The sequence below is a fragment of the Pogona vitticeps genome, chromosome 14, assembly GCF_051106095.1.
Source record: "Pogona vitticeps strain Pit_001003342236 chromosome 14, PviZW2.1, whole genome shotgun sequence".
Lineage (NCBI taxonomy): Eukaryota > Metazoa > Chordata > Lepidosauria > Squamata > Agamidae > Pogona > Pogona vitticeps.
The window spans coordinates 2769342-2782133 of NC_135796.1; the positions used below are offsets into that span (position 1 = coordinate 2769342).

General features: G+C 51.4%; 1 protein-coding gene across 1 annotated transcript; it reads left to right on the forward strand.

Annotated features, from left to right (window-relative positions):
• The first annotated feature begins 2011 nt into the window (after nt 1-2011).
• Nucleotides 2012-12576, forward strand: LOC110082904 (zona pellucida sperm-binding protein 3). The gene is made up of 10 exons (XM_078381913.1): nt 2012-2141; nt 3358-3554; nt 4672-4784; nt 5488-5579; nt 6594-6774; nt 8215-8323; nt 9539-9630; nt 9888-9982; nt 10682-10813; nt 12173-12576. The coding sequence occupies exons 1-10, from the start codon at nt 2075-2077 to the stop codon at nt 12574-12576; spliced, it is 1482 nt and encodes a 493-aa protein (XP_078238039.1). The 5' UTR covers nt 2012-2074.
• Nucleotides 12577-12792: the final 216 nt, after the last annotated feature.

Here is a 12792-nt window from a genome sequence, read left to right on the forward strand (position 1 = left end):
AATACTTTAGAATGATTAAAATATATAAATAAAAAGTGAAATAAAGTTTAGAGTTTTGCATGAGAGCAGCTGTTGATCTGTTTCCTGCTTCTTACCTGCTCTGTCTTTCACATTTTATACACTCAGAAAACCCACCAAACCTTTAGCGATGGAATGGGCTGCTGTCTGCAAATTTTTCTTATCGCTGCTTTGCCTGATAGAGAAGGAATGGGGTGGGCCAAGCCTTGGGGAAGAGGAACCTTATCCTGGTTTTGTTGGTATGAGAAGCACTGATGCTTCTCCCTTCTCTCTCCCCCTCCACTCAGAGAGAGAGCACTCAAACAGCTTTCCATTCCTCCCCCCCCCAAAAAATGTCTTCATTTAAAGGGCTATGACATTTTTTAAAAGTGGTTTTGTCCTTCCTGATAGCCCTAGGGGAGAATAACCAGATTACCTCCAGTTGACTTATTTCCTGCCTCCAACCCTTACCTCTGCTCCTCCTGGAGCCTCTGCTGCAGTCCTTTACTTTGAGCCTTCTTCCCTGGAGGTTGGCATGGAAGGTTGGCATGGAAGGTTCCCTGGAGGTTGGCATGGAAGCCTAGCGGTCTCCTCTGGCAGCCTGTGGAATTCAGAACATTCAAAACAACAAAAGTAGGGCGCTGGTGGACTTGAGTTTTTCTCTTAGAAAGTCAAGTGCATTCCTTAGAGCAGTGGTTCCCAACCTTGGGTCCCCCAGATGTTCTTGGATTACAGCTCCTAGATATCCTGTCCAGCGCAGCGAGGGAGAAGTGAAGGATTGGGGAGGTTTTACCCCAAGGATGCCTGGGGACCCCGGGTTGGGGGCTATTGTTATATAGACGATGAACATATTGAATGGGAATTAAGAGGGCACGCCATGTGACTCAATGCATGGCGGCACATCCATGAAAAGAGGTTCTCCTGCCCACTGGCGCCTCACGGGTGGGTGGGATCTTTCTATTTCAGCAGTTTCCCTTATGGCCCAGTTCACCATACCCACAACCTTTAGTCCTCATCCAGCTAGCTCTCCAAAGCAAACCAGGTTTAAATAGCCTTGAATAACACAGAATGTTCTTCCTACCACTTTCTAATACCTACATTTCCTATACTTAAATTAGTTCTTTAAATAGGAGGTGGAGACCATTTCCGGTTCATTGAGGTTAAGGACCAAATTATTCAATAAGGAAAGGACATGGCAGTGTTTTAAAGTGGCCACATCTATTTCTCAGTCACCCTCCCAGACATCTGCAATAATTCATGTTTTGACATTGCATACTGCAATTTGTTTACTCCTGCGGCAGGCAACCAACAATGTGGTAAGGAATCAAGAAATAAGGGACCAAAGAGATAACAAAGACGTTCTTTAGTGTGCCAAGGCAGGGAGCATATTCCTTGTGGGCATACAATACACATTTACTCACTGTACTTACATTTGCTCTTTGGTCTTTAGTTAAAATAATCCTATGGGTGAGAAGCAGCTACAGTCATGGCCAAAACTATTGGCACCCTTGCAATTCTGTCAGAAAATGCAACCCTTCTCTCAGAAGATTATTGCAGTTGCAAATGTTTTGGTACTCACACGTTCATTTCTTTGGTTTGCATTGTAACAACAGAAAAACACAGAGAAGAAAATTCAAATCTGATACAATCCCACACAGAAATCGCACCTTTTTCTATTTCTCCTGCTTAGGCACCTTTTCCCCCTCAGTGACTAGACATGGGGATAGAAACCACAGTAACTGCTCAGCTGCCGAAGTCGGCCCCCGGGAGCACTTCTTCCATAGGTTCCCAGCTTTTGAAAAATCAGCTGTTTGTTAGGTCTGTGACCCTTGCACCCCACTGCTGTTTTCCACCCACCACCACCGCCCATTTCCTCTTCTCCTCATCCCCAGAGTCTTCCCCCAGGATCGCCTTCAGCTGAGGCAAACCAGTCTCCCTACCTGTGGAACTGCAGGCTGATCCCACAGAAGGGTGGCTTGGGAAAAGGGGCAAGGCCTTTTTTGAGAAGGTGAGTATAAAAGGGGTGTTTCCCAGGTGCAGAAGAGGCAGTGCCTTTTGTCAGCCCCGAAGGACCAATATGGGGTTGTATGTGAGGCTGTTTGTGATCTTAGCCTGGAGTCTGGAGGCGGTGGCGGCTCAGCCAGGTTTGTATTCTCTCCGTGTTGGGGGTCTGAGTTGGAGAGTTCGCCTGGTTCTGTGAGTGACCCCCCCCCCTCGCCTGGTTCTTTCCTTACTTGTGGTCTTTGAACTCTAGACTTCTGTGTGTAAAATGGGGAATGACCGGGAAGAGTCAATAGGATGCCTCGGGAGCAAGAGGTGCAAGGGGAAAAAGCTCTCCTTGGAAGGACTGAATTTGGGGGGCATGACATTAAAGATCACCTGCCTTCTGTAAGGTGGGCCACCTGCCCCCCCCCCCCGAGAATAACCCTGGTCTTTTCAGCTCCTTTTAAGACACAGGTTACAGGAAGAAGGAAAGAGGGAGGTTGTGTGTATTGTGGTGCCATCCGTGGGGAAACTTATACTTCGGTCCCGGGAAAGGCATTCCATGACTTTCAGAAGGAAGGAAGTTAAAATAACTCTTTACTTTGAGAAATACTTTTGTGGATGTACTCTTGGGTCCCGGGAGCGAGTCCAGCCTTCTGGAGCCCCAGCCTGGTCTCTGGAGTTTCCCCAGGTGAACACACCCTCTCTAAGGTGTTGTCCTATTTCTTTCCTTCCCCCCGTTTTAAAACATTAAAAAAGTCTGCTTTAAGGCTTACTGTAGTTCCTAGCAGGAAGTGCTTCCAGCTGTAGGTTTGCAAGCTCGCTCTTTCTGCAAGCTGCTGCAAGGAATCCAGAATCGTTGAGTTCTGCTTTACCATTTACTACAGCTTATTCCGGGCATTGGCCCTCCTCGTTGGTTTGAAAGGAGCCGTTTTGCAAAGCGGAAGCCCCCTCCCTTCTGGAAGCGGGGAGCTCCTGGGTTAGGATTGGGGGGGGCTGTGAGCCTGTGAGGATGCAGCCGTACTTCTGGAGAAGGTTAGACTAGATGATCTCTAGGGTGCTGCAGCTCTGCGTTTCATGAACTTTCTTGAGGGGCCTATTTTTTGGGTGTGCCTGGTTTGGCTCCTGCTTTGCAAAAGGCACAGCATTGAAAATGCCTCGTTGGCCTTCTCTTCATTGTGAAGATGGTGAGGTGAGAACGGCAGCCGTGCGGGGCACTCAGAGACTTTAGGTGAGGAGAGAGGACAAGCCAAAGCGCTGCTTCCCTGCCTTTCCCCTTCCCTGAGATCTAGGATTTTCCCAACTTTGTAAAGTAAGGGTCAGGCTGCAGAGCATCTGCTGCTTCCTTCACTGTGTCTGAAGTTTCCCGTCCTTCAGGGCCTGCCTCCCCCGTCCTCTACGAATGCAACAAGACCAGCATCCATCTCGTCATCAAGACGGATCCTTGGGGCACCGGCCTCCGGCTGAACCCGCAACACCTGCAGATGGGCACCTGCTTGCCTTCCTCGGAGAGCCCTCGGCAGGGCCTTCTCCACTTCCAGTACGCCTTCAAAGCGTGTGGATTCGCCCGGCTGGTGAGTGCGCCAGGGAGCCAGCCTGGGAAGGGAAAAGGGGGCCCCGGCTACCAGGCTGGAGCTGAAAAATGTGGACCTCTTGGGTGGGCATAGGGCCCCCCGTTTGCAAAAGGAAGCCAGGTAGATGGGTGCCGATGGTCACCGAAGTGCATTCAGGGAGCCTGGTAAAGGCAAAGAAGCTTCTGGAGATGGTCCTCAACAGAGTTTGGAAAAGTTGCGTCCTTAATTAGAACCCTCCTGCCGGCTGGCAACGTTCGTATTGGGTTGGTCCCATCTTACTGGCATGCCTTTATTTACTACGTAGTAAGGCAAAGCAAAGCATGTTCCTTATAGGCCAGCCCATAAGTGTTTAAAGCACTCTCTAGGTGGTTTACAGTTTAATTATGCAGGCTACACATTGCCCCCCCCAAAGCAAGCTGGGTACTCAATTTACCTTAACTCAGAAGAATGGCAGGCTGAGTCAAGGATTGAACTCAGGTTGTGAGCAGAGTCTTAGCTACAGTGCTGCCGTTTGACCATTAAGGCACACACAGTTTGTTCAGAGGCTCGTCTCCCTTGATAAGCAACTGATTCCGTAACTAGAAACAGTGCTTCCCTCACATGGTGAAAAATGTCTGACTGTGAAAGGCAAAACTATCATTGAGATATTCACTGAACTTAAAGCGTCCTTTTCATTTCTAACTCTGGTGATATGCAGAGCAAAGTATCGTGCATTGCTGGGAGAAAATGTAAGCCTAGGAAACATGTTGTCTACTTGAATGTGTCTTTCAGCCCCCTATTTAATGTAGGAATTCTGAGCACACTAAGTGGCATTGAGGGGTGTGCAGGGAAACGTCCTCAAGTGGCCAGCATCTTGTCATCCGAATGCTGCTTGGCTTATTTAAACCAGGGACCTTCTCTAGCCAGCTTGACCCTGATGAGTAGACCACCCTTGGTCAACCTGGGGCCTTCCCCGTGGTTGAGAATGTGGGTTCTCACGCCCTCTCACCACTAAGACAGGTTGCCTATGACATGCGAGGAGGTTTGCAATTGAAAGCGCAAGAAGGAGCTGGACTGAGCCGCCTCCTTCAAAGCCTCTGCGTTCTGATGTTCCCTCTCCTGGTCTGATTTCTTGCAGACTTCGGGCACCATGGTGGAGTACTCCTCTGACCTTGTCTACAGACCTCCGTCCAGCCACGGCAGGTTCTACGCCCGCCCTTTCTCGGAGAGGATAAACTGTACGGATTATGAGTAAGTATTTCTGGAAGGCACCGGGATAGACAGATCCCCATTTGAAGGAGGGCTCAGCTGGAGATGATGTTCAGCTCTTGTTCAGGTGGAAAGGCGCCTCTCCTCCCGCCAGTGTCTCTCCTCTTCCCCCCCCCCCGTGCCTTGCAAATCAATGTGCTTGGTTTTCTGATGGGCCGCTGGACGACAAGCCCATACTGCTTTCCTAACTTGGCTAGCTCGCAAGGGAGGAGCGGCTTTGAGGAAACCCCCCCCCCCGAGAGGAACGTGGCCCAGACCTTTTCAGTCTGAGCTGAGCCTCGCCTCTCCTTTGGACCCATGGTTTATGGGACGGGAAGCGTGGGACGGGTTCTTTTAGGGGGACATTGTGTGGTGTGTTTTTTTTTCTTGAAAAAATAAGTTGCTGCCTAACATTTGACGTTTCCACCCGTTGAGAAATGTTCTTTAGTTTAGGCCACTCTGGAGACAAAAGGTTCCAAATTCAAAGCAAAATGAGAAACAACAGAGAGGATGAAAAAATGTAGCGTTCATAACTTCATAGCGACATGAGTGACGAACGCTCCTTCTAGCCAAAGTACCAAACATTCTTAAGGCAGAGGCTTCCTTGGGCTCAAGGACACGCGATGCAAATATGGACAATGTTGGCCGTGCATGAAAGGCCCTTGGTTCTCCCTTGGAGTGTGACCCTCTTGTCCTGCCTTTCTAGGGCTCAGCGCTTGGTTCCAGCACCAGCAGCATCGGTCACCGGCCAGCTCTCTGCTTCCAGTGGGCTGGTGTTCACAGGGACGATCATGAAGGGTAGGTAGACACTCCCCCACCTCTTGGCGTGGTCCGTGGAGTGGCTTGCCTGCCAAGCTTTATAGAGGAGAATTTTCAGGCTGAGGGGGCTGCAAGAAGACTTTCTTCCTCTTGAAAATCTTCCCCTTTTGCAAGGCTGTCCTGTACAACTCCGATTCATAGACAAAGACCCGTGAGTAGAAGAGAAATCTGGGACCTTGGCGAAGGGCCACAGCTCAGAGGGCAGGCTGGGTGGACGCAGGAAGATTCAGGTCCAAACTCCATAGAGGTGCACTTAGAACTGGTCCATTTTGTTTCCTTTCCAGCCCAGGCCACTGTTGGAACTGATCTACATTCCAGCAGCTTGTGGCTTTCAATTTCCCTTCTGCTTTCAATTTTCCCAATGTCATTAAGTGGCTTAAGAAGACAGCTTAGCCACTTCACAATATTGGGAAATTAAATACTTCCTCTGTTGCTCTGCTGAGGCAGAGGAAGGAAGCAAAAGGTACCTTGAAGCCTATTAGGACAACATCAGTGTGCTATTCCTTTTTTTGGGGGGGGGAATGATCGAAAGCGTCATCCCAGAAATAGGAGAGAGGAGGGGGGCAAAGGAAGGAGATGCTGTTATTGTAAATTTCCATTGTTTTCTTAATTTCCAAATGCTTTCATTCGAGGTGTGTTACCCCTCTGATAATAGCACATCAGACTTCTGTGTGATCTTAAGCCACCCCCGTTTAGCCTGTTCCAGCTTTGCGCCAGTGGAGCTGAGTAGCTGAGCCCTGCCTCTGGTCTTACTTCCGAGAAAGCCTCCGGAGTGTAGCCTAGTCTGAGACGCACCCTCGTTCTGAGCCTGGAGGTTTCCTTAGGATGGGGACGACGGCAGGGCTGTTGTGTGAAACATCTGGAGAATGTTGAAGGGGAACAGTGACTCCAGGGTGTTTCCGGGACTCCGGTCCGACCAGGAAGCCAGGGAAAAGGCCTGCCTGGGCACAGTGGGTCTCGCCTTCTCAACCATTCACTTCCGTCTCTTCGCAGAGGATTTCAGCGCTCCGTCGGACTCGACCGTCTTCTTCCTGGGCTCCCAGATCCACATCGAGTTCGCCGCGAAGAGTTTTCTCCACCGGCCTTTACGGGTTTTCGTGGATGAATGTGTAGCTGCCCCAACGCCGGAGCTCCACAAATCTCCCAGCAATTACACCGTCATTGCAAACCATGGGTAACCGTATCGGCCAGAGGGTGGTGTGCTCCCTGTTGTGTTCTCTTTGTGTGCCCAGAATGTTCTTACCGCAATTACACTCTGCTCTTCCACCAAACGGTGAAGGTTGTTCCCTTCACAACGACCCTGTGAGGGAGGTCAGGTGGAGTCAGACTGACTAACCCCAGTGTACCAGGTGAGCTTCCTCGCTGAGTAAGGACTGAGACCCTGTTCTATTCTGACCTTCTTATCTGGAGCAGGGCGAGGTGGATAAAGGGCAGCTCTCGGGACGATGCTGGACCATATGTTCCATCAGCCCTTTCCAGCCTAGCCAGTGGTGAGGTACGATGGGAGATGTAGTCCAACAGAATTGAGAGGGCTGTAGTTGGCTGAACCCTGCTCTAACTACTACACCACGCTGTCTCTCTGTTTGACATAGGGTGTGGATTCTAGAAGACCATCCTCCATGGTGCGATGGAAAGGGCGGTATTGTCCTCTCCATCAGTTAAGCCCGTGTGGCTTCCACTTTTCCCGTAGGATCACCTGCGGCAGAAGGGGAGGCCGAGAGGAAGAAGAGGGCGAGACAGAAAACTGGGTTCGCTCGGGAGCCTGAGGTTTATACCGACAAGAGTATAACACAGCCTTCTCCTGCCCTTGTGACTAGCCACGAGAAGTAAAAACTTGGGGGGAGCTGTAACAGTGTGCCCGAAAAGGGTTCATTACCTAACCCATTGGGGGGGGATAGTGCAGGCAGATGACAAACCCTAAACTCATACAGGAAACCCCTCAAAGTGGCTTCCACGCTCACAGGTTTGCTGCTCTCTGCCAAAAATGGAGCAGAGGAAGCCGTAGGCGACCAGAGAGGGAGGGGGAAAGGAATTACTTGTGAGTAGCTATATCTGCTCAGACATTTGGGAAAGGATAAGCGTGGGAGCTCTTGGCAGCCCCATCTCTCTTCCCGCTCCCAGTTCAGATGACGTGCTGCACGCACTGGTATCCTGCTCCAACAGGGAAGGTGTAAGGGGTCAATGGCCACAATGTCACCACAGCCTACAGGAGTCTGGCCTGGTGGTTAGAGTAGGAGACCAGGGTTCAAATCTCTGCTTGGCCCCGAAACACACCAGTTACACTCTCTCGGTGTGACCCACCTCGCCGGGACGTTGTGAGGATAACGTTGAGAGGAGCCGAGGAAGAGGCGTCAGCTTGAGATCACTGGATGGTGGTGGGGGATATAAAGCTAATGAGTAAATAAAGAACAGAGTCCTGCTTTCTGCCCTCACAAGCACCAGAATCACTTTCACCATCTGGGAGGACCCCTGGGGGGGGGCTAGTTCTCTCTCTTCTGCAGAGAAGCCCTTGAGGAACGTCTGTAAGCTTGGAGGCTCCCAACCATTTTCTCTGAGCTGCCCCCGAGTCCTGGTGGTTCGAACCCGCTCCTTTTCCTTTGGGGTTTTGGGGCAGGTGCCTGTTGGACAGCAGAGTGGCCGAGTCCCGGTTCCTCCCTCGGAGATCCCCGGACGTGATCCACCTCTCTTTGCAAGCGTTTGAATTTGTGGGCGTGGATTCTGAGGTGAGTAAACTAAACTCGGATTTGCCTGGGCCTTTCCTGGGTTGATCTTCTGTAAGAGGTGGCTCAAGCAAAGCAGCCTGCCTCTCAGAACATCTCCCTTGATGCCACATGCATGAACAAAGGACAATCTGGCCTATAGAAGAGCCCCATAGAAGGCCTGCAACCTCTGGCTGTTCTCTTCCTCGTCTGGATTGAAGACAGTGAGGCTACACGCCTGAGCGTCAAATCTGCACATTCAGGGAAATTTATTTCCCCCTCCAGGCATGCAGGCTTCCAATCTGACTTGCAACACAATCTGACTTACCTTCCAATGACCAGCCGCAAAATGAAAGCAAGGGGATTTTCGAAATGCATCCCGAAGCAAACTTGTGCTAAGACCCCCTAGGATAATCAGACATCTTTTATCACTCCTGGGTGCACAGCTTCTAATAAGGTGCTCTCTGCATCACTTGGTTTGGGTCTCCGTGCAGCCCTGTCCAGTGAACCCCTGCGGGCTTGCCTGGGGTGGGCGTACAGTATAGGACTTCTTTAGTAATGCTTTCAATTCCGAAGGTAGCCCAGATGAAGCAAGGGTGGGGAAATGATGGGCCTCCAAACGCCCATCGTCCTAAACCCCACTGGCTGTGCTGCTGAAGGCTGATGCGATTTGTAGTCCATCAGCATCTCTGGAGGGCCTCGCGCTACCTAGTCTTGGTATAATTAAAACAAAACTGTCGGTCAAGTAAGAACATGGGTGATTTCCATGTTCAGTGCTAATACAGTGGTGCCTCGCTAGACAGTTACCCCGCATGACAGTTTTTTTGCTAGACATTGGCTTTTAGCGATCGCTATAGCGATTCGCAAAACAGCGATTCCTATGGGGGAATTTTGCTGGACAATGTTTGGTCCCTGCTTCACAAACCGATTTTTGCTAGACGACGATTTTGACAGCTCCCTCCACGCTCGCAAAACGGGCGTTTTGGGACCTAAGCTTCGCAAGACAGCGATTTAAACAGCTGATTGGCAGTTCGCAAAGCGGCTTTCCTCTGGCCGATCTTCGCTAGACAACGACAATTCTTCACCATTGGAATGCATTAAACAGGTTTCAATGCATTCCAATGGGGAAATACTTTTTGCTAGACAATGATTCCCCTAAACAGCAATTTCAATGGAATGGATTATCATCGTCTAGCGAGGCACCACTGTACTGGCCTCACTGAAGCCTTCCCCTTCCAGATCTACCTTCACTGCCAGGTGCTGGTCTGGGACCCAGACGTCCTCACTGACCCCATCAGGAAGGCCTGTTCATACCGTAGAGACATCAACAGGTAAAGCCCGTAGGACCTCCTTTTCTAGAGGAAGGACTATCCTTGCCTAGCAGGAAGGGGAAACCCACATGGGGCTCCTTCCAGATGGCCCCAAGGTCTGCTTATCTTCAAACGAATATTCACCATGCTTCTGCGTGGACTCCAAAGAGCTGCATGTTTGTTTTAAAAAATGCTCGTGGCGCTAGGTGAATTTCTCCCAGCCGACGGTGCGGAGGAACACCTCCGATCCACAGCTGACCCTCTTCGTTGTCTCTTAGATGGGAGAATCTGGACGATCCCTCCAGCTCGGTCTGCCAGTGTTGTGACTCCGAGTGCCATGGGGCTTGGGCTCGTCCCCGGAGGGACCTCAGAGGTATTCTCTCCTCCTGGGGAAACCTAGGGGGCAGGTGTTCACCCTGGAGAGTCCCTAGAGTGAAACCCCAAAGAACGCAGGGAGGGGACGAGAACCAAGCAGGCAGCAAATGCATCCTTAAAGCTGAAGAGGTCTCAGAACACTATTTTTGGGGTGTAGGTGTGGGAAAACTGCAGAACATCAAAGGAAACCAAAGATTCTGGGCTTGTTTGGGAGAAAGGCATAGACACCTTCCCTTAAAAAAATATAATTTTCTTTCTTGATTCCTATCAGAGTATCTGTGAAGATTCTCAGTCCTCCAAGCGAGGTTATCTGGAAGTGGAGTCATGGCAAATGGCCGCCTTCCTTGTTAGGCTGAAACATCTTTCTGCTCGTCCAAGACTGAAGCGACTCGCCGGTTGCCATGACTCAAACTTCCCGATCGTTTCAGAGTGTTGCACAATTTAAAACTGTGGGTGCACTGTATATAAAATATAGGTAAAATCAAAACCAAACAATATGATAATTAGACTCTATATTTTTTAAAAATCAGAAGTGAGCTACTTCACGAGCATTCTCCTGGCCATTTGCTAGATCTTCTTTTGCATGGAGTAGGGCATAAATCGTGTACCTAAAAATAAGCAGCAGGGCGTCCTCACGTGGATGGGAAGCACGTGGCGCCTTCTCCTCTTGCAGAGGGTGCTTTTTGCCTCTTTCCAGCCTCTCCAGCGGAAGCTGACCTATTGCAGTCAAATGTGGTGGTTCGCCGCTTGGTGGTTCAGAAGCCGACTCAAAATGCAGGCAGCTACGCGTGGGGCTCAAGCAGCTCCTTGGCTGCCAGGAGGCACAAAGGTAAGGTGAGTAAAAACCATTATTTAGGGTTTATGGGGTCCAATAACTGATTAATGACTGGAGATGGGCAAGCGTCTTGGTTTGGAGGTTTGTGCCGGTTCGTAGACGCGGCACCAACGTTGCCATGTGTTCATCTTCCCAGCCAAAGCCGCACTCGTCAGCTGGAACGCCTTCCTCTCCTCCTCCTCCTCCACTTTGGCGGTTCAGCCGATCCCCGGCAGGAGCCCAGGCTTGGCTGTCCCGCCTCCTGGTCTGAGTGGGCCATCAGCCAAGGAGGCAGGGCAAGGGAGCCTGGGCTCCTGCCGTGGATCGGCTGAACCGCCAGAGGGGAGGAGGAGAGGAGGGCGTTTCAGGTGGGGAGTGGAGGAATCCAGCCGGGGAGGTGTGTGTGGGGGGAGAAGGGAATGTGCGAAACTCGTGGGGCCCCATTTGCGAACCGGCACGAACCTCCGAACCCATCTGTATTTAATGACCATTCATGGAACGCATTCTGGAACATGAGTACCTGAAAAGAAATACCCAAAGGATGATGCGCTGTAGGCGGTGCTCTGTCTTTCCTTTCTACCCTAAGGCTGTGGTCCCTGTCTTTTCACCCTCCAGATGTTGGGGGATTCAAGAATAAGCTCAAGGTGGCACAGCCTAATGCTTGGCTGTCTGGGGAGGTGGCGCCCCAAACATCTGGAGAGTCTTAGGTGGAACCGTATGCTCTAGGGCCTGGAGGTCTTTCCTACAGCCTGGCCTTGGGGCCCATTGGTGGAGCAGCTGGCCTGGTTTGGGGATTGCTTGAGGATGTAGGGGGTGCCTGTTGGCGGCGTTGGGGGGGTGGAAGCCATAGCCCAGGTGGGCATTGCCAAGGGCGAAGGGCAAACCCAGGACACAAAAATGAGTCTTCCTACCCTCCGATGCCAAATCTTTACACTTCCTACATTCACACCTATACCAAGTGGAGGGGAAGTACCAGTGGCGTCCTGACCCCCCCTGCAGAGGAGTGGGCGGCCTGGAATGAGTCTCCTCTCGAGGTGGGCTAGAGCCCGACATGCCCGCCATTGATCCATCTCTGCTGGGAGTCGGAACAACTCTGCCTGTTTTACCTTGGAAACACAATGGGAGGACACCGAGGCCAATAGGATCCGAGTCTAGAAGTATTCACGAACATCGCACATAATTTAGTCCCTGTGCCCCTCTCACCCGGAGCCTCCCACCGACAACAGGGCAGAGATTCATATAGACATACTTTCCAGGCTTATGGTCATGTTAGAAGACAAAGTATAACTATGTGAAGTGTTTCGATCTGCTAAAAGCTCTGCATCCGTAGAGATATTTCCCCATCGCTCTGCTTCTCTTTCTCTTTCCTGGCAGGTCGGGTGCAAGGCGTGATGCCCCCAGCCATTGGGGCGCCTGGAGTTGGGGGTCCTTACCGGGCGCTCCATGGGCTCCGGCTTCTACCACGGCCATCACAAGGGGGTCTCTGTCTTCTGTACCGCAGGGGCGCCGGGGCTCAGGAGACGCGGGGCCTGAGGAACGCCGGGGAGGACTCCTCCGATGGATCGGTGCAGATGTGGAGTAAACTTAATAAATGTCACCCAAACCCAGCCGCAGCAGTGGTGCCGGTGGTCTTCCTTAGCGCTTTTTGGAGGCACGTCAGCCTGACAACCAGCTTGCTTTGGTTCCAAGTCTTTCACCCAGATATAGAAGGCAGGAGAGGGGCCGCGGTGGTGCAGCCGCTGGGGGTCCCTGAGATTTTTTTTGAGCAGTGTGGGTGATGTCCAGTGGTCCCTCTAAGCTGCGTTGGTGTGCGGCTCTGCATTGGGGTTGCGCAGCCGAGCCAGGGTGGATGGCCGTTGGTTTCTGGTCGCAGCTGGAACCCTGCGCACCCTGGGCAGAGGCCGCACCCCGTGCGAGCAGAAAATGATCTACCACCCACCTCAGCCTTCCCTTTTTTCTCTGTAACCTCGCATTAGCTGGGAGAGATGGTAACC

Excerpts from the sequence above, each read along its gene's own strand:
- LOC110082904 (XM_078381913.1), top strand. The coding sequence starts at position 2,075 with ATGGGGTTGTATGTGAGGCTGTTTGTGATCTTAGCCTGGAGTCTGGAG. Across the intron at positions 2,142-3,357 it reads GGCGGTGGCGGCTCAGCCAG|GGCCTGCCTCCCCCGTCCTC; the intron begins GTTTGTATTCTC and ends CCCGTCCTTCAG. Across the intron at positions 3,555-4,671 it reads CGTGTGGATTCGCCCGGCTG|ACTTCGGGCACCATGGTGGA; the intron begins GTGAGTGCGCCA and ends GATTTCTTGCAG.